The sequence below is a fragment of the Oncorhynchus tshawytscha genome, linkage group LG24 (assembly GCF_018296145.1).
Source record: "Oncorhynchus tshawytscha isolate Ot180627B linkage group LG24, Otsh_v2.0, whole genome shotgun sequence".
NCBI classification, from domain to species: domain Eukaryota; kingdom Metazoa; phylum Chordata; class Actinopteri; order Salmoniformes; family Salmonidae; genus Oncorhynchus; species Oncorhynchus tshawytscha.
In genome coordinates, this window is record NC_056452.1 from 2,368,302 (window position 1) to 2,395,224 (window position 26,923).

Genomic DNA, 26,923 nt, shown 5'->3' on the forward strand with positions numbered 1-26,923 from the left:
CAGAGATGTGGTAGATAACATTTGTATTCCCCATGGCCATGATAACACCTGAAGTGAATACCGTCTATTAACTTCATCATGCCTTTGTTCAAGTATTTCCGCTGTTCTGTAAGTCTGGGTAAAAAGACATGGTACTCTTTCAAAAAAAGAAGATAAAACAAAAAAAATGGACCGCAACTTTGACATGTTTCAGTTCATAGTACTATCTTTTGAAAAAGCTGGTGCGTTTCGGAAAAAAGGAGTACCACAAACTGAAAAATGTAATTTGACATAGTCTTTATCAAAGCTTTTTACCTTACCTGTACCACTCCATGCCTCTCCCTGGAAATGTGCACCCAGTGGCCCCACACATTGACAAACACCTCTGCTGTGATGGAAACTGTCAACCCGTTCCATGGCTCATTCCTGGCCTCCACCAGAAAATGATGCAGCCCTCTCGTGGTGTTACCACACAGGGTTGCTAGGACGTAGCGGCAGGTGCCCTGGAAATCGAATGCCCCCCCATCAAATGTGAGGTAGTGGGGGTCTCCAGAGGCGGAGCAGGTGCCATGGGGGTTGGGGTGGCACCCGTACTCACCCTCCACCACACGGCAGGACTCCTGGGGATTGCAGGCATATGGGGTGCAGCGGACTGCTCCAGTGGTGCCGTTACAGGTGCACAGGCTCTGGCACTCCCCACCTTCCCAGAAGCGCTCACCGCCTTGGAGGTAGCGTCCCTGGTGGTGGCATCCGCAGGCCACTGGCGGAACGCATTGATTGGCGCTGAGTAGGTAGCCATCGTTGCACTGGCATCCTTCCTGGCACGCAGTGACACAGAGGAAGGGGAAGGAGAGGCTAGGGCAGGAGGCGGGACAGGAAGTGCCACACAGCTCGTAGTGGCTGTTGGGGGGACAGGTTTGTTCTGAGGGGGGAAAAAACATGGATTTCATTGAAGAACCCTTTCAGACACAACACTAACATAATACCATTAATAGGCTATAAAGCTGAACCATATCATGATTGCACACATGTATCATAGCTGAATCTCAAAGCAAACACTTGGCCCCTAAGCCCTTTATAGATTGGCCACTTGCTGTTGTGTACTATAGTGATCACTCAAGTATGAAATTGTTTTGGCCACAATTTGCATTGAGACGATGCACACTCGACGTCCCAACTGCCACTTATCAATATTCAAACATTCTAAAACCATTTGCGAGTACTGTCTTTCACAACCTGTCTTGGGGCATGACTCACTTGCTATGAAACACAGGCACTGGAGACTTGAGGCAGACACAGATACTCCGATAGACAGTGAGAAACTTGTAAAAACAACATCTCTACTCCTGCACAAAATAAGTGCAAGCATTGTATAACGGTCGCCAGTGATTTCATCAGCTAGTTTTAGCTTGCTGTAGCCTGCTGCTAGCTAGATTCACTGACAAACACAGGGATGGAATTTGAACTAGCGCTAGCTAAAGATGTTAGGCATTGCACTGATAAAGGGCAGAGTAAGCTGTTTGCTAATTCATTAAAAAACGTTCATTGTGATAAAATAATGTTAATACAGTAGCTAGGTAAACTAGCTAGTTTGCTTATGGAATGAGCATTGTATTTAATACAGAGGTTAAAGCAACAAACAAAAAAATTATATGACAAAAACTTAAGTCGATCTCAGATTGATTATCGGAGGCCAACTCACGCAATTGAAGGTGTAGAGAAAAGAATGTGGTACCAATGGAAAACTGCTTTGAAAAGCATTTTCCCTTGATAGCATTAAGAATTGTTGTGCATTGACTGCTTGTCAGAATACATGTTTCCCTCATCGCAACTTAAATGCACCTCGAGAGGAATATTTATCTCACATAGAACACACAATAACAAGCTGACTAGGTAAATAGGTAAACTATCCTACTATGGGGTTGTCTAACAACATTACATGGCGCTGGAAAGTTTCATCCTGAGTAATAAACTTTAGGCTTTGAATTACTTTGCCAAGAGCTACAGTACACTGCTGTTTGATTTGAGCGCATTATAGACTATCGTTATGAAGTATTCCCTTCTTCTGAACATAGGAGTGTAAGCAACAATCATGCATGTCAGTTCAGCGCAAATATTTCGTAGAACAGACATGCTTCTGTATTAGGCTGTCATCTCCAAACCCAATCCCCCAGAGATTGTTTTATTGCGGATCTACACTGATCGTAAAAAACGACCTCTCCAGAATAAATATGACAGAAATCCGTCACAGTGACAGGGAACTTTAACCCCCTGATTTACTGTTGCACTAGCTGGTTGGAAGGTTTATCTTACGTTTCATATGAAGTGGCTGGCTCAAGCTTAGCTAACACGTTAATAATAGACAAGTTTCAGCAACATGAAACTCCTTAGCTAGATTTAAAATTGCGTGACTGAGACCTCCTCCAAATCAAAGTTCAAAATTAATTACAGATTTCTTGATTTATTCAGACTATTTTTGAGGGTGACGTAGTAATAACTGTTGTTGCTAGTTAACATGCTAAGATTCATGGGAACAAGTTGCTTCCAAGGGCACTGGGTCGCAATAGGATGCCAACTCGATAAATAGGCTTCCCGAAGGGCGCAGGGCGCAGTGAGATTGACCTGATTGAGTCATGAATGCTCATATCGAGTGATTGTGTGATCGAAGTGCTCGTTTTGAGATTCAGGCTATATGTATTATGCCCGTCAATGCTAGTATTCTATACTTAATTATACTACACTATACTTCTTATACTATACTGGCATTGAAGGGCATAATAAGTATACATGAACCAGCTTGTGATACATGTGCATTTTAATGTAGGGGTTCAGTTGACGTGCAGCGTATGCAATAATGCTACTGGTGCTCACCACAATCAGTGACATCCCTCCAGTTTCCCACTGTGATGCCACTCTGTTGGCACATTAGGGCGTAACCACGAAGAGCCTCACACAGGACCCCTGGGGCCCCACCCGCTTCAGTCAAATCCTCCACACACTCTTCCACCCGATCCTGTGGGCCCATCCTGCTCTGGCACAGAGAGAACGGCCCACCAGGCAAAGCCATAAGGCCACATGACTGGTCAGAATAGTAAACAGTGGTGTTCTGTCCAATTTGTGGCAGCACCCTATTTTCCGTTTCCACACAGTGCGCCGAGAGGGACCCGTCCCGCCAACTGTCTCCAAAGAGTTGCGAGTTGTTGACCAGAACACCGTTCGGGGTTCGAAAGTCATCGTGCCTGTGGCCGTTGTAGTTGCCACACAAACCACTGAGGGAGCTGTTGTAGGTGCCTGGTGTGGTGACCCGGACCAAGTGAGGCCAGTCAATTTGGACGGTGACATCGAAGGAGGTGTGGATGACGATGCTGTTGACACTGCTGTGGAAGACCTGGATGTGGCCGGACTCGGTGCTAAAGGGCAATCGCATCAGCTGACCATTCACCTATGGTGGGATTCAATGGGATCAATTCGTTAGGAAATGTGGGATTTGAGATTTGACAAAAAAACTGGTTAAAGAGATTTGTAATTTGGGTGAACTATCCCTTTAAAGGAATTTAGTACATGAAGGAGAGGTTTTAAAAGCTTTTAGATTAAATCTCTCTGCCAGTAAAGTATTTAAAATATAATTGTATATATAAACGCAGCAAAAATAGAAACATCCTCTCACTGTCAACTGCGTTTATTTCCAGCAAACTTAACATGTGTACAGTGGGGCAAAAAAGTATTTAGTCAGCCACCAATTGTGCAAGTTCTCCCACTTAAAAATATGAGAGAGGCCTGTAATTTTCATCATAGGTACACTTCAACTATAACAGACAAAATTAGAAAAAAAATAGAGAAAATCACATTGTAGGATTTTTAATGAATTTATTTGCAAATTATGGTGGAAAATAAGTATTTGGTCACCTACAAACAAGCAAGATTTCTGGCTCTCACAGACCTGTAACTTCTTCTTTAAGAGGCTCCTCTGTCCTCCACTCGTTACCTGTATTAATGGCACCTGTTTGAACTTGTTATCAGTATAAAAGACACCTGTCCACAACCTCAAACAGTCACACTCCAAACTCCACTATGGCCAAGACCAAAGAGCTGTCAAAGGACACCAGAAACAAAATTGTAGACCAGCACCAGGCTGGGAAGACTGAATCTGCAATAGGTAAGAAGCTTGGTTTAAAGAAATCAACTGTGGGAGCAATTATTAGGAAATGGAAGACATATAATCTCCCTCGATCTGGGGCTCAACGCAAGATCTCACCCTGTGGGGTCAAAATGATCACAAGAACGTGTGAACCTAGTGAATGACCTGCAGAGAGCTGGGACCAAAGTAACAAAGCCTACCATCAGTAACACACTACGCCGCCAGGGACTCAAATCCTGCAGTGCCAGACGTGTCCCCCTGCTTAAGCCAGTACATGTCCAGGCCCATCTGAAGTTTGCTAGAGAGCATTTGGATGATCCAGAATAAGATTGGGAGAATGTCATATGGTCAGATGAAACCAAAATATAACTTTTTGGTAAAACTCAACTTGTCGTGTTTGGAGGACAAAGAATGCTGAGTTGCATCCAAAGAACACCATACCTACTGTGAAGCATGTGGGTGGAAACATCATGCTTTGGGGCTGTTTTTCTGCAAAGGGACCAGGACGACTGATCCATGTAAAGGAAAGAATGAATGGGGCCATGTATCGTGAGATTTTGAGTGAAAACCTCCTTCCATCAGCAAGGGCATTGAAGATGAAACGTGGCTGGGTCTTTCAGCATGACAATGATCCCAAACACACCGCCCGGGCAACGAAGGTGTGGCTTCGTAAGAAGCATTTCAAGGTCCTGGAGTGGCCTAGCCAGTCTCCAGATCTCAACCCCATAGAAAATCTTTGGAGGGAGTTGAAAGTCCGTGTTGCCCAGTAACAGCCCCAAAACATCACTGCTCTAGAGGAGATCTGCATGGAGGAATGGGCCAAAATACCAGCAACAGTGTGTGAAAACCTTGTGAAGACTTACAGAAAACGTTTGACCTCTGTCATTGCCAACAAAGGGTATATAACAAAGTATTGAGAAACTTTTGTTGTTGACCAAATACTTATTTTCCACCATAATTTGCAAATAAATTCATTAAAAATCCTACAATGTGATTTTCTGGATTTTTTTTTTCTCATTTTGTCTGTCATAGTTGAAGTGTACCTATGATGAAAATTACAGGCCTCTCATCTTTTTAAGCGGGAGAACTTGCACAATTGGTGGCTGACTAAATATATTTTTGCCCCACTGTAAATATTTGTATGAACAAAACAAGATTCAACAACTGAGACATAAACTGAACAAGTTCCATTCCATGTCATGTCAGGATGAGCCTGTAGGAAGGGTACCACATGAGGGAGGAGGATGTCTTTCCCTGTAACGCACAAATCGATCCCGCTCCAGAGTACAGGCCTCGGTGTAACGCTCATTCCTTCGTCGATAAATGCGAATCAGACCATCACCCCTGGTGAGACAAAATCGCAACTCGTCAGTGAAGAGCACTTTTTGCCACTCCTGTCTGGTCCGGCGACGGTGGGTTTGTGCCCATAGGCGACGTTGTTACCGGTGATGTCTGGTGAGAACCTGCCTTACAACAGGCCTACAAGCCCTCAGTCCAGCCTCTCTCAGCCTATTACGGAAAGTCTGAGCACTGATGAAGGGATTATGCATTCCTTGTGTAACTCGGGCAGTTGTTTTTGCCATCCTGTACCTGTCCCGCAGGTGTGATGTTCAGATGTACCTATCCTTTGCAGGTGTTGTTACATGTAGTCTGCCACTGTGAGGACGATCAGCTGTCCGTCCTGTCTCCCTGATGCGTTGTCTTAGGCATCTCACAGACATTGTAATTTATTGCCCTGGCCACATCTGCATGCCTCCTTGCAACATGCCTAAGGCACGTTCTTGCAGATGAGCAGGGACCCTGGGCATCTTTCAAGCATGGGAAACAGTGTTTAAACCCTTAACAATGAAGATTTGTGAAGTTATTTGGATTTTTACTAATTATCTTTAAAAGACAGGGTCCTGAAAAGGGGACGTTTCTTTTTTTGCTGAGTTTATATTAAAAAATAATTAAATCATACATTCGGGAGCCAAAAACTAAATCTGATATATCTGATACATTTGAGCAATGTCATGATTCATGACACATTCAATACACATTGTGGTTGGCAAGTTATCTGTAGTTACATTGTATTACTGATGAATGGCACTGACCTGCACTCTGCTCCCACCTCCCATTTCAATGTGCACCTGTGTCCCCACCGCTTCAAATTTCAGCATCTGGGTCAAACCCTGCTGGCCTCTGGGTACTTTCTCTGCCGACACCACAAAGTGAGTGTGGGGGGACCACCCCATGACCCTGGCCAGGATCAGCCCACAAGCCCCGGGGTACTGGAAGGTCACTCCGTCAAAAGTGCGGTAGGACCTGGGTCCTTCCACCCAGCAGGTGGCGTAGCTGGTTGGTCTGCAGCCCCTCTCCCCATCCTCCACGCTGCAGGCCTCAAGTTCTCCACACCCATGGGAATAACAGGCCATGGAGCCACGGCTGCAGATGCAACGCCTGCCGCAGTTCTGGTCCAGTATGACGGTCGCTCCCGAGCTGTAATAACGGTTTTCGAAGGTGCAGCCACACTGGGCGAGGGGTACGCACACCCCAGCGCTCAGGACGTAACCAAGGTTACAGATACAGCTCTCCTGGGAGGGGAGGGGGCAGCCATGGGAGGCATTGAGGTTGCTGCAGGTGGCAGGACAGCTTGTGCCCTGGGACTCAAAGTGACTGTTGGCTGGGCAGGAGATTTCTGATGGAATACAATGGAAAGAGAAATGGTGAAAACATATGTTATTTTTATGGTGCAATTCGGTGGATCAGAGACCATAGTTACAAGATTGATTGGCACATACAGTACATACCACAGAAGCCTTGCCTCCTCCATAATCCTGGCTGTATGCCATGCTGTTGGCACTGGGTGGCATACACGTTGAGGGACTGGCACAGAATGGGCTGGTACCCTCCCCCCACGCACAGATCATAGACGCAGCTCTCCTCATAGGTCTGGGGGGGCAGCTGAACGTGGCATGGGGCGAATGGTCCAGACGGGTCCTGGAGGATCCCGCAGTGAGCTGTGTTGCCATAAAGACTCCTCTGGGAGGGGGTGCAGAAGGCACAGTCCAACCCAGCACACTGGACCCTCTCACAGGCTGGGTCGTTGTCCCCAGACGCCTGCCAGCTGTTGGCAAAGTCAACGTCAGAGGTCAGGATCTGTCCCGTGCGAGAGCGGAAGTCATCCTCACGGTGGCCGTTGAAGGTTCCGCACAGACCGCAGGTGGCGTTGAAGTAGTTGAAAGGTACACTGATTCTCACATAGTGGTTGGCGTCATACATCACCAGCAGGCCAAAATCGGTGCTGACTGCCAGGGAGAAACCAGACTGGTAGACCTGGATGGTGCCATTACGGAGGGAGAACGGGGTGGAGGCAAAGCTTCCGTTGACCTGGATGAGCAGAATGAGTAGAAATCATAACATTGAGGAGTATGAGAGAGAAGGACATAATTAGGACACTACTACATTATTTCCAAAAGTATGAGGACACTCCTTCAAATTAGTGGATTCGGCTATTTCAGCCAGACTTGTTGCTGACAGGTGTATACAATTGAGCACAAAGTCATGCAATCTCCATACACAAACATTGGCAGTAGAATGGCCTTACTGAAGAAAGAGCTCAGAGACTTTCAACGTGGCACCGTCATAGAATGCCACCTTTCCAACAAGTCAGTTTGTCAAATTTCTGCCCTTCCAGAGCTGCCTAGGTTAACTGTAAGTGCTGTTATTTTGAAGTGGAAATGTCTAGGAGCAACAACTGCTCAGCTCACGAAGTGGTAGGCTACACAAGCTCACACAACAGGACCACCGAGTGCTGAAGGGCGTAGTGCATAAAAGTTGTCTGTCTTCGTTGCAATACTTACTCCAAACAGCCACTGGAAGCAATGTTAGCACAACTGTTCGTCAGGAGCTTCATGAAATGGGTTTCCTTGGCTGAGCAGCCGCACACACAAGCCTAAGATATGGAGGGGTGTGAAGCTCGCCTCCATTGGACTCTGGAGCAGCGGAAACACGTTCTCTGTAGTGATGAATTACGCTTCACCATCTGGCAGTCTAACAAATATGGGTTTGGTGGATGCCAGGAGAACGCTACTTGCCTGAATGCATAGTGCCAACTGTAAAGTTTGGTGGTGGAGGAATAATGGTCTGGGGCTGTTTTTTATGTTTCGGGCTTGGCCTCTTAGTTCCAGTGAATATAAATCTTAACACTACAGCATACAATGACAATCTAGATGATTCTGTGCTTCCAACTTTGTGGCAACAGTTTGGGGAAGGCCCTTTCCTGTTTCAGCATAACAATGCCCCCATGCACAAAGCGAGGTCCATGCAGAAATGGTTTGTCGAGATTGGTTTGGAAGAACTTGACTGGCCTGCACAGAGCCCTGACCTCAACCCCATCAAACACCTTTGGGATGTATTGGAACGCTGACTGTGAGCCAGGCCTAATCGCCCAGCATCAGTGCCCGACCTCAATAATGTTCTTCTGGTTGAAGGGAAGCAAGTCCCAGCAGCAATGTTCCAATATCTAGTGAAAATCCTTCCCAGCAGAGGTGAGGCTGTTATAGCAGCAAAGGGGGGACCAACTCCATATTAATGCCCATGATTTTGGAATGGGTTGTTCAATGAGCAGGTGTCCACATACTTTTGGTCATGTAGTGTATATCATAAAAGTAAAAATAATACTTCCTACAGCATTATGAAGAGACAATTCAGTGAAGTGCAAGTTCACATTTTTGTCAACTATGTGCAATGCAATGTGAAATCAACAGTAATAAACATCAATCATGCTTGAGCGACAAAGAAACTCTTACATGTGTACCGGCACTGACCTTTGCTTCGGCTTGGTGACCTTTGACCAGCTCTATCTCCACGTCGTAAACAGATACCCTCACCAGACGGGTCCAGGACACCTGGGTGCTACCACGGTTTTCGTTCTTTCCCTCCACACGGTAGTAGGGCAGTCCATGGCCACACTCCTCTGACAGGACATAAGTGCAGGTGCCCTGGAAGTGGAACACACTTCCGTCAAAGGTGTAGTAGTGGGGGTCGCCGGAAACGGTGCAAGTGCTGCGTTCAATCGTTTGGCAGGAGAACCGGAAGGCGTCGGGTTGACAGATTTGGGAAAAGGAGCAGGGTTGGCTCTGGCACTGAATGCCTGTACTGGTGCAGGAACACCTCTGTCTGCAGCTGTTGTCACTCCAGAAGGAGTCACCCAACTGGACAGGAGAACCTGAAAGAGAGTGATAGAAGATGTTTTAGGCAGGCAATATTATGGGGTAAGGACAGAAGCCTGGACAAGATGTAATGAATTTAATTTAAACCTAGTCAGAGTCTCTCAGTAACATGATGCGCAACCATCACTTAAAAAAATAGATTGAATATAGTTTGTCTATTTTGGAGAAGAACAGTAAATTCTTAACACAAATCAACAATAATGGGGCTCCTATGTTTTGTATTTTTTGTGTTGTTCTCACCATTGAAAGTACAGCCTCTTGATCCATGGTCTGTGCGAAAGGCCCAGCGACCTGCAACATTGACGTTACTGGTGGAGCTGAACATTGTAAAATTGCTTTGAAATGATCCAGGGATCGAGAAGTGGTGGATGGAGTTGATTGTGTCATAGCCAGCCTAGTAAAAAAAAATAGACACGTATTTAAAAATGGAATTATGAAAAAACTAATTTACATCACCAGACAATATATATTTTTGTTGTTGTTGCAGAAATGCCTTCTTAAACGTGAACTTTCGTGTGCCTTAATTACAAACTTGTATGGGATCAGAAAATATTGAGTTTTGCCAAGGAGAAAGCACTGAGCTATATAGGGAGAAAGACAGGATCCTTTCTGGCTAGCCATGATCGGCTGAGACAATGGAGAGGTTGACCATGCTGACGGTTGGCCATGCCGACATGTGAATTCTTAAAGACGTGGATGGATCTATGGCTTAAGAGGGTGTGGACGATGCTGAAGGATCGTAAACAACTAAATTCTCTCCAGCACTCAATCTTTCAAGGGTATTTTCTCCTACTTGTCTCCTAAGTGGGATAACACGTTTACCAACTTTTAAAGTAGAATAACTTTACCATGTTTCCTGCAATCACAATGAATTATATATAAGCTCTGAATCTAAACTTTTGTACATAAGCCCCCATTGGGATAGACCGTTACAAGTATGCATTCATTCTTCTGACCTGAATGCTGCGTTGTGCTAGTGCAATCTGCCCATAGTTCATCAGGACAAAAGAGGATTGGACACCAGCAATCAGAACCACTTGGAAGGTGGTTTCCTTACATTAAGGAAATGAGAGAAAGATTTTAATACATAGCCTACCGTATAATGTAACAATTTTGCCCACCATAACAAATCCCATGTAATTTCTATTTCATATCATTGCTTCACAGGTGTTGTATCGATTGCCTTTACAATAAGCATTACTTTTGATAGATATAGAACCACAAGAAAAGTCTTACTGTTCCTGAATTGGGGAAGTAGGCCACCCTATCCCACGTAGCAATGAAGACCAAATTAGCAGAGAATCCCAGGTTTGGGAAGTACTGATTGATATCTTGTGTGGCCTGTTGAAGAACACTACCGCTGATGTACTGCTGGTAAAAGATGTTACCATTCCCTCGGTTGTCCAAATCGGTCCAAAATGGAGCTATTAGATCTATTGTGGAATGTGCAGGAAATCTGTATGGTGTGTTGCTGGACCATGCTTGGTTGAACGTCAGGTGTCCATTGTGGTTAACCTTAAATCAAATGAGTTCATTGAAAAATTGTAAATGATTACACAATTATTTTGTTTAGTTGTACTGTATATCAGAACAGGTTTTGAATTGCTTGAAGGAGTAGTTTTACAACTTGATGTTAGATGGTTCCACACCCTGAAAGTAGTCTATGGATCAGGAGAAACTGTGTTTTGTATACATTTCCAAACACTAAGGTTGGAATAATACTGTGAAATTGTGAAAATTCGGATAATGTCCTTAGTGTGAGAGCTGTTTGAAAAGACCAGTTCAAATTTCCCATTTTTTGATGGGATGGAGTTTTGGTCTGTCTGGTGACATCACCAGGTGGTAAATCAGTTAATAGACCAATAAGAAGGAGAGTTCAAAACCTCTCTGCCTATAATAAGAGCTAGTTTTCCCCTCCCCACTCAGACCCCTTCCAAACAATCCTAGCAAAATGATTGCTCTTGGCTAAAAAGCTATTAAGTGAAAACACACACACTAAGGTACTCAATTGTTACTCAAAGGCCAAATCACCTTTGAGTAACATTAAACAAAATATTCATATTTGAGTTGATTTCAGATGATGTGGACTTTGAAAAAATAAAACACACTCACACAGTGAGCTATAGTGAGCTGAAGTTAGTAGCAGCAACAACAAAAAACATGGATTACAGTTTCTCCTGGACCATAGACTACTTTCAAGGTGAAGAACCATCTAACATCAAGTTGTATAATCTTTAACAACTCCAGGAGGCATCCCAGCATACTTTTGGGGGGCATGCAACACCTTAACAGCATATTCTGATTGTAAAGTGGTTTACTGGTTGAACAGACATCATAGAACCAGATTACATCCAGGTAAACAATGGCATCTTGATTTTTGACAACCAATATTCAACCTGACCAGCAAAAGAAGTTATAATGCATTGCATACAGTTTTGCCCACAAAGATATTCAAAATACACAACAGGTTTCATGCAACAGAGATAAATAAATATACATTTCTACCCACATATATCTGGTGGTACGCGTTTCCAAAATAGACAAATGGCCGGCTCAGGGGAATAAGAGGGGAACTTCCATCATCTGATCTGGAACTCATGGTGTCTCCAGCCCCAAATGGATAGAGCGGTCCTGAGATTAACAAAATGCCCCTCTGTCATAAAAAAGTTATTATCCAGCCATATTTGACAACACTGGCAATTATTTCAAGTGAGTTATTCGATCACCAACCAGTGATCAGGTCAGCAAAGTATAACCTGTCCATCAAAGTGGATCAACAATAAGCCAAGATAACTATTATTTTTTTAGTACTATTAATAGTAATAAAAAATAATAATAATTACATTTGATTTCACAAAGCATATCTAATTGTATTATATCTGGTAGGAATCTAAGAAATATTTGGAGGAATTATTCAAGTGTGATTAAATCACTCAAGTCTGGTTTTTAAATGCATGTGCCAATCAACAGAAATGGCTTCACTGGTTGGCAACAATAAATGCACACAACAAAGGGGACATATATTTAGCCTGGTAGCCTCCTCATATTTCTAGCTAATCACATGCTGTATAGCAAATTACCTGAAGGCCCACCTATTACCAGTAAGTCAAATGTTTGTGACTTCCTTTTCCTGGTGGGCAATGTAGGTTGATAAGTGAACAAAAGCATTGCAGGTAATTTAGCAAATTACCTCTTCATTGTCAGGGGACATTTAAAACCTCTTAAGGATCCGCCCCTTTTTTTCAATTTTCAACTAAAATGACATACCCAAGTCTAACTGCCTGTACACAGGCCCTGAAGCAAGGATATGCATATTCTTGGTACCATTTGAAAGGAAACACTTTGAAGTTTGTGGAAATGTGAAAGGAATGTAGGAGAACATAACACAATAGATCTGGTAAAAGATAATACAAAGAAAGAATCAACCGTTCTTTTGTAAAAAAAATTGTACCATCTTTGAAATGCAAGAGAGAGGCCATAATATATTATTTCAGCCCAGGTGCAATTTAGATTTTGTCCACTAGATGGAATCAGTGTATGTGCAAAGTTTTAGACTGATAAAATGACCCATTGCATTTTGGTCAATACTGCCCAAATGTGCCTAATTTGTTTATGAATAACTTTTCATGTTCAAAATTGTGCACTCTCCTCAAACAATAGCATGGTCTTTTTCCACTGCAATAGCTACTGTAAATTGGACAGTGCAGTTAACTTAAATTCTTGTTAATCTTTCTGCCAATATCAGATATATCTATGTCTTGGGAAATTTTCTTGTTACTTATAACTTCATGCTAATTGCATTAGCCTACGTTAGCTCAACCGTCCCATACACAGGACACCGATCCCTAAAAAGGCAATTGATTGAACACCTGCTATGATAAATCAACACTTTTGGCAATAATGTTTTCATGGGGTACTTTTGATAAGCATATTTGTGGTCTGATTAGGGCTGTGGCGGTCACGAATTTTGTCAGCCGTTGATTGTCAAGCAAATAACTGTCAGTCTCATGATAATTGACCGTTAATTAACATAAACATATTTAGCATCTACTGGCTTCCACACACAGTCTACAAGCCATTGATGCATACCTTTGGAACATCTCAATTTTAAAAAGATTAATAGATCCATGTAATATAGCCTAAACCTGTAGACAGGTCTAAAGAAAGAAATGAAGAAATTGTAGTCTATTTCAGAAGAACAGAATAGCATACTCTGAGTTGTCCTTATGTTTGGTCCTGATCTGGCTATGCCAAATGGCTGTGGGCTAGACTAGTTCATTTAGCAGACAAGATTTGCTTAGAATTCCCGTGGCATTATTTTATATTATTTTATAGTATGAAGAATACAATTCCACAAAGTTGAATAAAATAGAAAGGATATTTTCTCCAACAATTTGAGGGAGTGCGCACATGTGGCTATTCTGTGTTGAGCGGTTAACAAAGAAGTAGGTACTCCTATGTGCTTAATTTAGAGGTATTAATGTAACTTTAGTTGTACTACAAATGTTGGGCTATATGTTAAGATTTTTTTACCCCCTTTTTCTCCCGAATTTTGTGATATCCAATTTCGATTTTGTCTCATTGCTGCAACTCCCCAACGGGCTCGGGAGAGGCGAAGATCGAGTCATGCGTCCTCCGAAACATGACCCGCCAAACCATGCTTCTTAACACCCACTCGCTAAAGTAAAAAGTAAAGCCCCCCTAGCCAAACCTTCCCCTAACATGGATGACGCTGGGCCAATTGTGTGCCACCTTATGGGACTCACACAGCTTGGGATCGAACCCCAGGCTGCAATGATGCCGCAACACTGCAATGCAGTGCCTTAGACCGCTGCACCACTCGGGAAGCACGTTTAGATTTTTTTATACATTATAAGGCTGAATAATGCAAATCTAATCATGATTTGAAAATAGTTGGTTGAAAAGAATGAGCTCTGCTTTGTTTTTTGCGTAGACTGTACAGACATTCACAATTTTACAAGCACTTGCTAATGCCTCAAATTTCCTGGCGGCATCCCCTTTGTAATGCACCATAAAACAATCCATGCCTTTTTCGGCCATTGGCCATTGTGCCCTTGGCCCAGAGTGCTGCGTTGTGCCCTTCTCTCTGAGTGCTACGTGATCCGAAGCACCTCTCACTCACATGGCTCTCCATCACGTGATCAGGTCTTTCTCACAGTCTACAAGTGAAGACCGACTGTGAGAGAAATTACAGGATCATGTTATAAATACTGTTATTGCATCAAATGGTTGTTTAATGCAACATAATAGGGGGTTCTTAGAACACTCATCTGTGTGTGTTCTACCTAGAATGGGCCTCTGGGGGTTTAATGCTGACAGTAGATTTACGATGCCTTAGGCCACATTCCATTCATGTGAGGGAGATTGCTCCGGTTTGATTGGAAGGTACCAGGGAGAGAGGGCTCAGGGCCAGACCCTGGTTTCTACACAAAGAGAACGGTCTTTACAGCAGTCTGATGTGAATTATTATTATCTTTATTACAAATCTTAACCTTGTGACCCATTCCATACATCTATTGTTTGTCATGAACATTCAGGTCGATGTAGTTTGCTATAAAAAGTGTTATATTTTTTGTCTCCGGGCTCTCAACGAATCATCTGAGGGTTATTTGTCGACCAGCCCACATTATCGCAGAGAACTCAATCGATTCACTATGTATATGCGTGCTGTATTTACCTGCTCCCTTATTAATAAGTGAATAAAGATTTAGTTTCAGTTATAACTCTGACTTGTGTGATAAGTTTGTCACTCCTCATTTGATAGTAAAGAAATGAACCACCCCAAGACACGTCGGGGACGCAACTGCAGAAGTCCTTATCTAATTCCGAAGTGCATATTGAAGATATTGGAAGAAACTGTCCACATTTACTTTTGTCAGCCAACAAGATGTGTAGGCCTAACGAACAACAAAAACACAAGCCTATATCAATCTACTATCCCCCACAGTACAAAAGTTAACCTATTATTTTCTGTACGAGGAAACAAATATTCCAAACATAGTCTGGGACAGTTCTGGGATGCGATAGAGCCCAAACTAATACAACCACTAGCATTTTTTTTCCTTCTAATAAAAACTAATACAAAACTAATACAACCACTAGCATTTTTTTTTCTTCATTTCTTTTTTTCTTCTTCTTCCTGCTTATGTATTCCAGTTAGGCTCTACACCCCTTATAAAGGGGGTTAATGTTATTTGGCCACTTTAGTTGTGAAACAAACCTTATCAAAACGTATAGGCCTATGGGCTAGGCTACATGAGGTGTGCGACTATGATTTGAAAAAGTTGGAACAAATTGTTTCATGCATTACGCTGGGCATCATTCAATATTTTATTCACAAGTGATAGGCTAATATTGTCACCCATCAGACTATTCTTGATTTAATCTTGTCTTTACATGTACCAAATAATATATGACATTTGTTTTGATTTAGAATGGATCATTATCATGCACCGGTCTTAAAACAGGGGCAGAGGAAGAAAATACATGTCATCTATGCATTTAAATAGAAAATGGAGGACGCTTTTCCCGTGGTTCATTTTCATGACAGCCAGGTAGGCTATACTCCTGTTGTAAAGATAAGCAATGTGCTTAATATTAGGAAAGTTGAGAAAAAAATATAGTAGGCCTTTCCAAAAGAAAGCTGATGGGAATCCTCCTCTTTTTAATAGCCATCACTGTTTTCTTGCGCAATTACATAATGGGCTCTTGTGAAGTGTTTGATTTGATTTGATTTTCGATTACATTTTCAATAATGTTAGTGATTAGAGGGACAATATAGTTCTGAGTACCAGGCAGTTAGCAAGTTTGGTAGACTACTAATGACCATCAGCAGAGTCAGAGCTTGGAGAAGCCTAATTATTGTGACTCTCACGTTCATGGTAACGAGGAGACCAAGGCGCAGCATGATGAGAATACATATCTTTTAATGAACGATAAACACTTAAACTATACAAAACAATAAAACGAACGTGAAGCTATATATAATGAGAGCAGACACAGGCAACTAAACAAAGACAATAACCCACAAATTACCCAAAGATTATGGCTGCCTAAATATGGTTCCCAATCAGAGACAACAATACCAGTATTTAACCAGGTAGGCAAGTTGAGAACAAGTTCTCATTTACAATTGCGACCTGACCAAGATAAAGCAAAGCAGTTCGACACATACAAAGACACAGAGTTACACATGGAGTAAAATAAACATACAGTATAATCAAGTCTATATACGATTTGATCAAATGAGGTGAGATAAGGGAGGTACAGGCATGGTGGCAAAGTAAATACAAAATAGCAAGTAAAACACTGGAATGGTAGATTTGCAGTGGAAGAATGTGCAAAGTAGAAATAAAAATAATGGGGTGCAAAGGAGCAAAATAAATAAATTAAATACAGTAGGGAAAGAGGGTAGTTGTTTGGGCTAAATTATAGGTGGGCTATGTACAGGTGCAGTAATCTGTGAGCTGCTCTGACAGTTGGTGCTTAAGGCTAGTGAAGGAGATAAGTGTTTCCAGTTTCAGGGATTTTTGTAGTTCGTTCCAGTTCTCTGCTGCCAATGACTGGAAGGAGAGTCGGCCAAAGAAAGAATTGGTTTTGGGGGTGACTAGAGAGATATACCTGCTGGAGCGTGTGCTACAGGTGGGAGATGCTATGGTGACCAGCGAGCTGAGATAAGGGGGGACTTTACCTAGCAGGGTCTTGTAGATGACATACAAAACATACAAAAAGCCTAGACATGACAAAACGCATATCATCCTCGTCACACCCTGACCTAACCAAAATAATAAAGAAAACAAAGAATACTACGGTCAGGGTGTGACCTGTGGCCCGTCGTTAGAGGTTCCGGTCTTTGTCCCGTCGTTAGAGATTCTGTAAACCGTCGCCGGACGCTCTGGACTGGGCACTGAGGCGCACTGTAGGTCTGGTGCGTGGTGCCGGCACTGGTGTTACCAGGCTAGGGACACACACCTCAGGGCGAGTGCGAGGAGCAGGAACAGGGCGTCCTGGACCCTGGAGGCGCACTGGAGGCCTGGTGCATGGTGCCGGCACTGGTGGTACTGGGCTGGTGACACGCACCTCAGAGCGAGTGCGGGGAGGAGGCATTGGATACACTGGACCGTGGAGACGCATTGGAGATCCAGAACATAGAGCTGGCTCAATACTTCCTGGCTGGATGCCCAATCTAGCCCGGCAAATGCGAGGAGCTGGAATAGAGCGCACCGGGCTAGAATAGCGCACTGGAGACACCGTGAGCATCTCTGCATAACACGGTGCCTGACCAGTTACACGCTCCCCACGGTAAGCATGAGGAGTTGGCTCAGGTCTCCTACCTGGGTCTCCTACTTGACTCAGCTAATGTCCTTGTGTGCTCCTCCCCCAAAACAATCTTGGGGCTGCCTCTCGGGCTTCCGTGCTAGTCGTGTACCCACATATCGTCACCGTTCCTCCATTCTCCGGTATCCCTCCTCGCACTGTTCCATTGAATCCCAGGCGGGCTCTGGCACTCTCCCTGGATCGATCGACCACCTAGACAAGTTCAACCCCATAAACATACAAAAACCCTAGACACGACAAAACACATATATCCCCCTTGTCACACCTTGACCTAACCAAAATAATAAAGAAAACAAAGAATACTAAGGTCAGGGTGGGACAGTGACTAAATGGTCATATGAAATTTGACTGCCTTCGTGACTCATGACCGCCGGAGTGGCGGTAATACAGTCACCACAACAGCCCTGTCTGTTATGAACTGAAAAGAAGAATGACCCAGGGATGTGTTTGGTGACATTTAATACAATGTGACTGGCAGATCGGGTGCTGTATTTGAATAATCGACCCGGAGGGAATGGCTGCCGTTTTACGGGCTCCCAACCCACTGTGGTATTTTGTTTGTTTTTTCGCATTGTTTGTAACTTCTTTTGTACATAATGTTGCTGCTACCGTCTCTTATGACCGAAAAGAGCTTCTAGATATCAGAACAGCGATTACTCACCTCGAACTGGACAAAGATTTTTTCTTTAATGAGTCCAACGCAAAGGATATATTGCATCCCCAAGACCAGGCCCAAATCCCTGTAATTTCCAAGAAGAAAATATGGAAATACAGGGGGCGGAGATCAGGGTGCATTGTGAGAATTCTTTGGCAAGTGGGTAAACTGCCTCTACCCTTCTGTTCTATTGGCCAACGTGCAATCACTGGGAAATCAATTTGATATCTCCGTTCTATATTATAGTAACCAATGAAGTGTTAAACAAATGAAAAAATATTTTAGATGATAGATTCTTTAAAGTAGCCACATTTTGCCTTGAGGACACCGTTGCACACTCTTGGCATTCTCTCAACCAGCTTCACCTGGAATGCTTTTCCAACAGTCTTAAAGGAGTTCCCACATATGCTGAGCACTTGTTGGCTGCTTTTCATTCACTCTGCTGTGCATCTCATTCCAAACCATCTCAATTGGATTGAAGTCAGGCGATTGTGGAGGTCAGCTCATCTGATACAGCACTCCCTCACTCTCCTTCTTGGTTAAACAGACCATACAAAGCCTGGAGATGTGTTGGGTCATTGTACTGTTGAAACACAAATGATAGTCCCACTAAGCACAATCCAGACAGGATGCGTATCGCTGCAGAATGATGTGCCTTCAATTCAAAATAAATCACCAACAGCGTCACAGCAAAGCATGCCCAAACCATCACACCTCCTCCTCCATGCTTCATGGTGGGAAGCACACAGAGATCATCTGTTCACCTACTCCGCATCACAAAAACACAGCGGTTGGAACCAAAAATCTCAAATTTGGACTCATCAGACCCAACAACAGAACTGTCTAATGTCCATTGCCCGTGTTTCTTGGCCCAAGCAAGTCTCTTCTTCTTATAGGTGTCCTTTAGTAGTGGTTTCTTTGCAACAATTTGACCATGAAGGCCTGATTCACACAGTCTCTTCTGAATAGTTGATGTTGAGATGTGTCTGTCACTTGAACTCCATGAAGCATTTATTTGGGCTACATTTTCTGAGGCTGGTAACTAATGAACTTATCCTCTACAGCAGAGGTAACTCTGGGTCTTCCTTTCCTGTGGCAGTCCTCATGAGAGCCAGTTTCATCACAGCACTTAATGGTTTTTGCCACTGCACATTAAGAAACTTTCAAAGTTCTTGAAATTTTCCGCATTGACTGACCTTCATGTTTTCAAGTGATGGACTGTCATTGCTCTTTGCTTATTTGAGCTCTTCTTGCCATAATATGAACTTGTTATTTTACCAAATAGGGATATCTTCTGTATACCACCCCTACAGTGCCTTGCAAAAGTATCTATCCCCCTTGGCATTTTTCCTATATTGTTGCATTACAACCTGTAATTTAAATAGATTTTGACTTGGATTTCATGTAATGAACATACACAAAATAGTCCAAATTGGTGAAGTGAAATGCAAAAAATAACTTGTTTCCAAAAAATGTTGTTTAAATTAAATAGAAAAGTGATGAGTGCATATGTATTCACCCCCTTTGCTATGAAGCCCCTAAGTAAGATCTGGGGCAACCAATTACCTTCAAGAGTCCACATGTGTCCAATATAAGTGTCACATGATCTGTCACATGATCTCAGTATATCTACACCTGTCCTGAAAGGCCCCAGAGTCTGCAACCTCACAAAGCAAGGGGCACCACCAAGCAAGCGGCACCATGAAGACCAAGGAGCTCTCCAAACAGGTCAGGGACAAAGTTGTGGAGAAGTACAGATCAGGATTGGGTTATAAAAAAGTATCCAAAACTTTGAATATGGCACTATAATAAACCTGCCAAAAGAGGGCCGCCCTCCAAAACTCACGGACCAGGCAAGGAGGGCAATAATCAGAGGCAACAAAGAGACCAAAGATAACCCTGAAGAAGCTGCAAAGAAGCTGCAAAGCTCCACTGCAGAGATTGGAGTACCTGTTCATTGGACCACATTAAGCCGTATATTCCACAGACCTGGGCTTTACGGAAGTGTGGCCAGAAAAATGCCATTGCTTAATGAAAAAAATAAGCCTAAAGGCATGTTGGAGACTCCCCAAACATATCTAAGATGGCACTCTGGTCAGATGAGACTAAAATGTAGCTTTTTAGCCATCAAGGAAAACTCTATGTCTGGTGCAAACCCACCACCTCTCATCACCCCGGGAAACCCAGTCCCTGCCGATGTTTTTCCATCGGCAGGGACTGGGATACTGGTCAGAATTGAAGTGATGAATGGCGCTAAATACAGGGAAGTTCTTGAGGGAAACCTTCCAGCAGGACAATGACCCTAAGCATACTGCTAAAGCAACACTTGAGTGGCTTAAGGGGAAACATTTAAATGTCTTGGAATGGCCTAGTCAAAGACCAGATCTCAATCCAATTGAGAATCTGTGGTATGACTTAAAGATTGCTGTACACCAACGGAACCCATCCAACTTGAAGGAGCTGGAGCAGTCTTGCCTTGAAGAATGGGCAGAAATCCCAGTGGCTAGATGTGCCAAGTTTATAGAGACATACCCCAAGAGACTTGCAGCTGTAATTGCTGCAAAAGTGTCTCTACAAAGTATTGACTTTGGGGGGGTTGAATAGTTCGTTTTCATTTTTTTTGTCTTATTTCTTGTTTATTTCACAAAAAAATGTATACTTTGCATCTTCAAAGTGGTAGGCATGTTGTGGAAATCAAATTAGACAAATTCCAGGTTGAAAAGGCAAAAAAAAAAAAAAAAAAAAAAAAAAAAATACCAAGGGGGTGAATAATTTGCAAGCCACTGTACCTTGTCACCACACATCTAATTGGCTCAAACGCATTAAGAAGGAAATCAATTCAATAAATTAACTTTAAACAAGGCACACCTGTTAATTCAAACGCATTCCAGGTGACTATCTCATGAAGGTGGTTGAGAAAATGCCAAGAGTGCACAAAGCTCTCAAGGCAAAGGATGGCTACTTTGAAGAATCTAAAATATAAAACATATTTAGATTTGTTTAACACTTTTTTGGTTACTACATGATTTCATATGTGTTATTTCATAGTTTTGAATTCTTCACTATTATTCTACAATGTAGAAAATAGTAAAAAATAAAGAAAAGCTCTGGAATGAGTAGGTGTGTCCAAACTTTTGACTGGTACTGTATATTATTCGTAGCTGTCTATTTACCACCACAAACCGATGCTGGCACTAAGATCACACTCAGCGAGCTGTATAAGGCCGAAAGCAAACAAGAAAATGATCATCCAGAAGCGGCACTCCTAGTGGCCGGGGACTTTCATGCAGGCAAATTTAAATCAGTTTTACCTCATTTCTACCAGCATATCACATGTGCAACCAGAGGGGAAAAAAAACTCTAGACCACCATTACGCCACACACAGAGATGCATACAAAGCTCTCCCTCGCCCTCCATTTGGCAGATCTGACCATAATTATATCCTCCGGATTCCTGCTTACAAGCAAAAACTTGTAAGGAAATACCAGTGACTTGCTCAATACAGAAGTTGTCAGATGACGCGGATGCTACGCTACAGGACGGTTTTGCTAGCAGAGACGGTTTTGCTGTGTGAGAATGCTGTTCATTGAATACAGCTCAGCGTTCAAGACCATGGTGCCCTCAAAGCTCATCACTAAGCTAAGGACCCAGGGACTAAGTTAAGGATCCAGGGACTTACGACCCAGGGACTAAACTCCCTCTGGAACTGCATTCTGGCTGCTGCCAGGTGGTAAGGGTAGTCAACAACACATCTTCCACGCTGATCCTCAACACTAGTTAGTCCTCTCCTGTGCTCCCTGTTCACCAACGACTGCGTGGCCAAGCATGACTCCAACACCATCATTACGTTTGCTGACGACACAACAGTGGTACAACGATGAGACAACCTATAGGGACAACCTATAGTGAGGTGGTCAGAGACCTGGCAGTGTGGTGCCAGGACAACAACCTCTCCCTCAATGTGAGAAAGACAAAGGAGCTGATTGTGGACTACAGGAAAAAGAAGGGCCGAAGAGGCCACCATTAACATCGATGGGGCTGTAGTGGAGCAGGTCGAGAGTTTCAAGTTTCTTGGTGTCCACATCACCAACAAACTATCATGGTCAAAACACACCAAGACAGTCATGAAGAGGGCACGACAACACATTTTTCCCCTCAGAAGACTGAAAAGATTTGGCACAGGTCCCCAGATCCTCAAAAAGTTCTACAGCTACACCATCAAGTGCATCCTGACCGATTGCATCACTGCCTGGTGTGGCAACTGCTCGGCAATCCGATCGTAAGGCGCAACAGAGGGTAGTGCGTATGGCTAGTACATCACTGGGGCCAAGCTTCCTGCCATCCAGGACCTACTGTATATACTAGGCAGTGTCAGAGGAAGGCCCAAAAAATTGTCAAAGATTAATTTAATGTCCACCCAACTATCTACATTAAATTGTTAATATACTGTAACTGCAGTGTCCAATTTACAGTAGCTATTACAGTGAAAAAATGCCACGCTATTGTACCATGAAAATTGAAAAAAAGGGTCCGATCCTGAAGAGGTTTTAACTCTATTTCTTGAACTGCATTGTTGGTAAGAATTTCATGGTAAGGTTGTTGTATTCAGCGCGTTGTGACAAATACAATTTGATTTGATTTCAACGCTGCACATTGGTCCGATATTTCCTACTCCTCCTCAGAAGAGGAGGAAAATTGCTACAGAATCACCCACCACAAAAGGACCAAGCAGCGTGGTAACCAGGAGCAGAGGGTTCTGGACTCCTGGACTTGGGAGGAGATATTGGACAGCAAGGGACCCTGGGCACAGGCTGGGGAATATCTCCGCCCCAAAGAAGAACTGGAGGCAGTAAAAGCTGAGCGGCGGCGGTATGAGGTAAGGCAGCGCAACAGGCACGAGAGGCAGCCCCAAAACATTTTGGGGGGAGGCACACAGGGAGATTGGTGGAGTCAGGCGATAGACCTGAGCCAACTCCCCGTGCTTACCGGAAGAAGCGCAGTACTGGTCAGGCACCGTGTTATGCGGTCAAGCGCACGGTGTCGCCAGTACACGCTCATAGCCCGGTGCGCTATAGGCCAGCCCCCCGCAAGTGCCATGCGAGAGTGGGCATCCAGCCAGGGCGTATTGTGCCGGCCCAGCGTGTTTGGTCTCCGGTACGCCATTTCGGCCCAGAGTATCCTGCGCCGGCGCTGCGTGCTGTGTCTCCGGGGCCCGCTGCAAGGGTGCCCAGTCTGAGGGCGGCGGCGAGGGTCGCCGCTCCAAAGGCGCCACTTAAGTGGGCCAAGACTATGGTGGAGTGGGGGCCACGTCCCCCGCCAGAGCCGCCACCGCGGACAGATGCCCACCCAGACCCTCCCCTATGGATTTAGGTTTTGCGGCCGGAGTCCGCACCTTTGAGGGGGGGGCGTACTATCACGCTCTGACCGTAGATTGCTTTGTATGTTTCTATGTTTTCTGTTTTGTGTGAGTACCTGACAGAACTGTTGCGTTTTGTTCCACTTTTGTTTTTTGTTTCAGTGTTCCGGTTATAATAAACAGCATGGACACTTACCATGCTGCACATTGGTCCGATATTTCCTACTCCTCCTCAGAAGAGGAGGAAAATCGCTACACATACCAACCAGGTTTATAACTGTATTTCAGTTTAAATATGCATACCTACAAAGTCTGCACCTGGGCTTGAATCCAATTAGTCAAATAAACCAAGTTTAAATCTGTGTAAAAGCCTAAATACTCAAACTGTATACCATTTCTACACGTTTCATTGAGTCCCAATACTAATATAAACCAGTTTGAGGACTACACCTGCATCTAAGCCCAAATACTCATACAAACCAGGTTTACACATGTCCCAATACTCTGATAAACCAGGTATACAAAACTCACAAATCTAGGTCTACCCTTGAGCAAGGGGTGCTGATCTAAACTATTAACATGAAATACAGTACGTTTTATGTTATTACACTAATTGAGATTATGGCCTATACATTGCCAATTCCACCTGAATTAACAAAGTAGATGTTTTACAGCCAGAATCACAGATTTATGCATGTGTAAAGGCTAATGAATAATGGTCAAACTGTGTTCTTGGGGACCTTCAATGCTGCAGAAATGTTTTGGTACCCTTCCTATATCTGTGCCTCGACATAATCCTGTCTCGGAGCTCTACGGACAATTCCTTCGACCTCATGGCTTGTCAACTGTGGGACCTTTAATGGATAGTTGTGTGCCTTTCCAAATCATGCCAAATCAATTGAATTTACTACAGGTGGACACCAATCAAGTTGTAGAAACATTTCAAACATCTCAAACAGCTCAATTTTGAGTCTCATAGCAAAGTGTCTGAATACTTATGTAAATAAGGTATCTGTTTTTTATTCTTAATACATTTTAAAAAATGTCTAAAAACCTGTTTTTGCTATGTCATTATGGGGTGTTGTGTGTAGATTGCTGAGGATTTAAAAAAAATCTATTTTAGAATAAGGCTGTAACATAACATTTTGAAAAAGTAAAGGGGTCTTGAATACTTTCTGCTATAGAATGAAAAATCTACCATGATTAAATACATATAACAAGTTAGACACTATGTCCCAATGATCACAATTGTGACTGCTAAGATATGCAAATATTTTTTGTGTGTGCTGGTTTTGCATGTTATTGTGGCATTAATTCAAGTCACATCAGTTTGCAAACAATGTTAAAAAAAAGGTGACTTAATAAAGCTACATATAAACATGGCCTCATTCTTAAAGTAGGTAAAACAGCTTCAAAATGCAGGTGTTTTAGCCTCGCTCAGTGCTTTCAGTGGTGGAGGGGCAGCCAGCCGAATATGGAGAGCGTAGGGTTTGGTAATCTTCTCTAGTTCCACCGTGTTCGGTCACTCATGGGGACACTACATCACCGCAGAATTTACAGGGAGAGCTAGGCAGTTCAAGCCCCCTTGGGTGCTGCCATAGATTATCATTAGTGCCCATCCAAGAAGCCTCATTGGCCACAGATAAAAATGACCTCAATTCACATTATATCTACCGTAGTTTTGAATGGACTGATCATGTAACTTTCAAAATCTTAGCTAGAAAGCTAGACGAGCAGTCATCATGAATCACGTCGACAATCTACTGCCAAGTCCTCTTCAATCCTTGTCATATGAATTTTAATTATAGATAAAAGGTGTAGGTGCTCATCGGCCATTCGACATAAACATTACACAACAAGTCTGTCACGGCTGATGAAAGGAGAGGACCAAGGTGCAGCGTGGTGAGCGTACATTTTCTTCTTATTTATCAAAATGACGACGACAAAACAATACCAAACCGTGAAGCTCAACGGCAAAGTGCCATAAAAAAAACAGTCAACCTCCCATTAAAAAAAAAGAGTCAATCTCCGGCCAAATACCCGGCCAAACACGGCCTTTCTCTTGCCTACTCCTTTTGCATTGTTAATAAACATCCTGGACAATAACCATCTGCCTCCTGTGTCTGCATCTGGGTCTCGCCTTGTGCCCTTATAACGAGTCCAAAAATGTACTGCAATGCTGCTACATAAATTATCTCATGTGCTTTTCTACACGAGGACGGGACACGATATAAAGTTGTTGGGTCTGTAACCATGTCTGCCAGTGACAGTCTCTTCCCATTCAAATATTTTCTCAAGTAATAGACCCATGTAATTCCAGTTGATATTGCGAGAGTTGTTTTGTTTGCGCAATGCACTGTCTGTGCGTCAGTATATTGTCTATAAAAGTGGATCCTCATGATTGTATTGTCCTTCCTTTTTAGACCACGTAGCCCTAATAAAATACTTCAAATGGTAGGCTAACTGCATCTCTCTCTCTGAATTTCTGTCGGTATCCATTTTGGAAAGTGCTGAACAAATAGTCCTACCTCATAGCAACAAGTTTGATTTAATTAGCTTATATTTAGATCTAAGTATTGATGATGAGAACAAGCATTATACATTTACTGAACATAAATGTATTAATGTTTGTATGGTTCAAAAGTCAAAACTCATGGTGTTCGTTGTTACTGAAGGACAATAACATTAGCGACTTACACAAATCCACAAGGAGTTAGTAGAAACGCCATTTGTTTAAGCAAGTCAGCCATATCAGCTATGGTTTTAAAAAGTCAGTAAATGAGGCTGAATGAATTGTTTCGCTGCCGAACGAGGCTCCGCTGAGTGGTGAGGATTCACTCCTTTTAGGATTCGCTATTTTCAGGTCTCCAGAGATGTTCGATCAGGTAATGAGGCACATGACAGCCAACTTGGAGAATTATGGAGGCCACTGTGTTCTTGGGGACCTTCAACGCTCCATAAATATTTTTGTACCCTTCCCCAGATCTGTGCCTTGACACAATCCTGTCTCAGAGCTCGAAGGACAATTCCTTCTACCTAATGGCTTGGCTTTGACGCTGACATGCACTGTCGACTGTGGGACCTTATATAGACAGCTATGTGCTTTTCCAAATCATGTCCAATAAATTTAATTTGCCACAGGTGGACTCCAATCAAGTTGTAGAAACATCTCAAGGATGATCAATGGAAACAGGATGCACTTGAACTCAATTTTCAAATCTCA

The 26,923-nt window shown here is 43.2% G+C and overlaps 1 protein-coding gene across 2 annotated transcripts in view; it reads right to left on the minus strand.

The window, feature by feature from the left end:
* LOC112223885 (alpha-tectorin) overlaps positions 1 to 26,923 on the minus strand; it is a 47,893-nt gene that overhangs the window by 18,441 nt on the left and 2,529 nt on the right. For both annotated transcript variants that reach the window (XM_024387192.2, XM_024387191.2), the window contains exons 4-12: positions 11,840 to 11,961; positions 10,567 to 10,845; positions 10,287 to 10,382; positions 9,571 to 9,724; positions 8,926 to 9,326; positions 6,907 to 7,486; positions 6,211 to 6,794; positions 2,851 to 3,421; positions 300 to 901 (exon numbers count right to left, since the gene is read on the minus strand). In XM_024387192.2, coding sequence (XP_024242960.2) covers positions 300 to 901; positions 2,851 to 3,421; positions 6,211 to 6,794; positions 6,907 to 7,486; positions 8,926 to 9,326; positions 9,571 to 9,724; positions 10,287 to 10,382; positions 10,567 to 10,845; positions 11,840 to 11,961 — 3,389 coding nt within the window. The remainder of the gene's footprint in view (positions 1 to 299; positions 902 to 2,850; positions 3,422 to 6,210; positions 6,795 to 6,906; positions 7,487 to 8,925; positions 9,327 to 9,570; positions 9,725 to 10,286; positions 10,383 to 10,566; positions 10,846 to 11,839; positions 11,962 to 26,923) is intronic.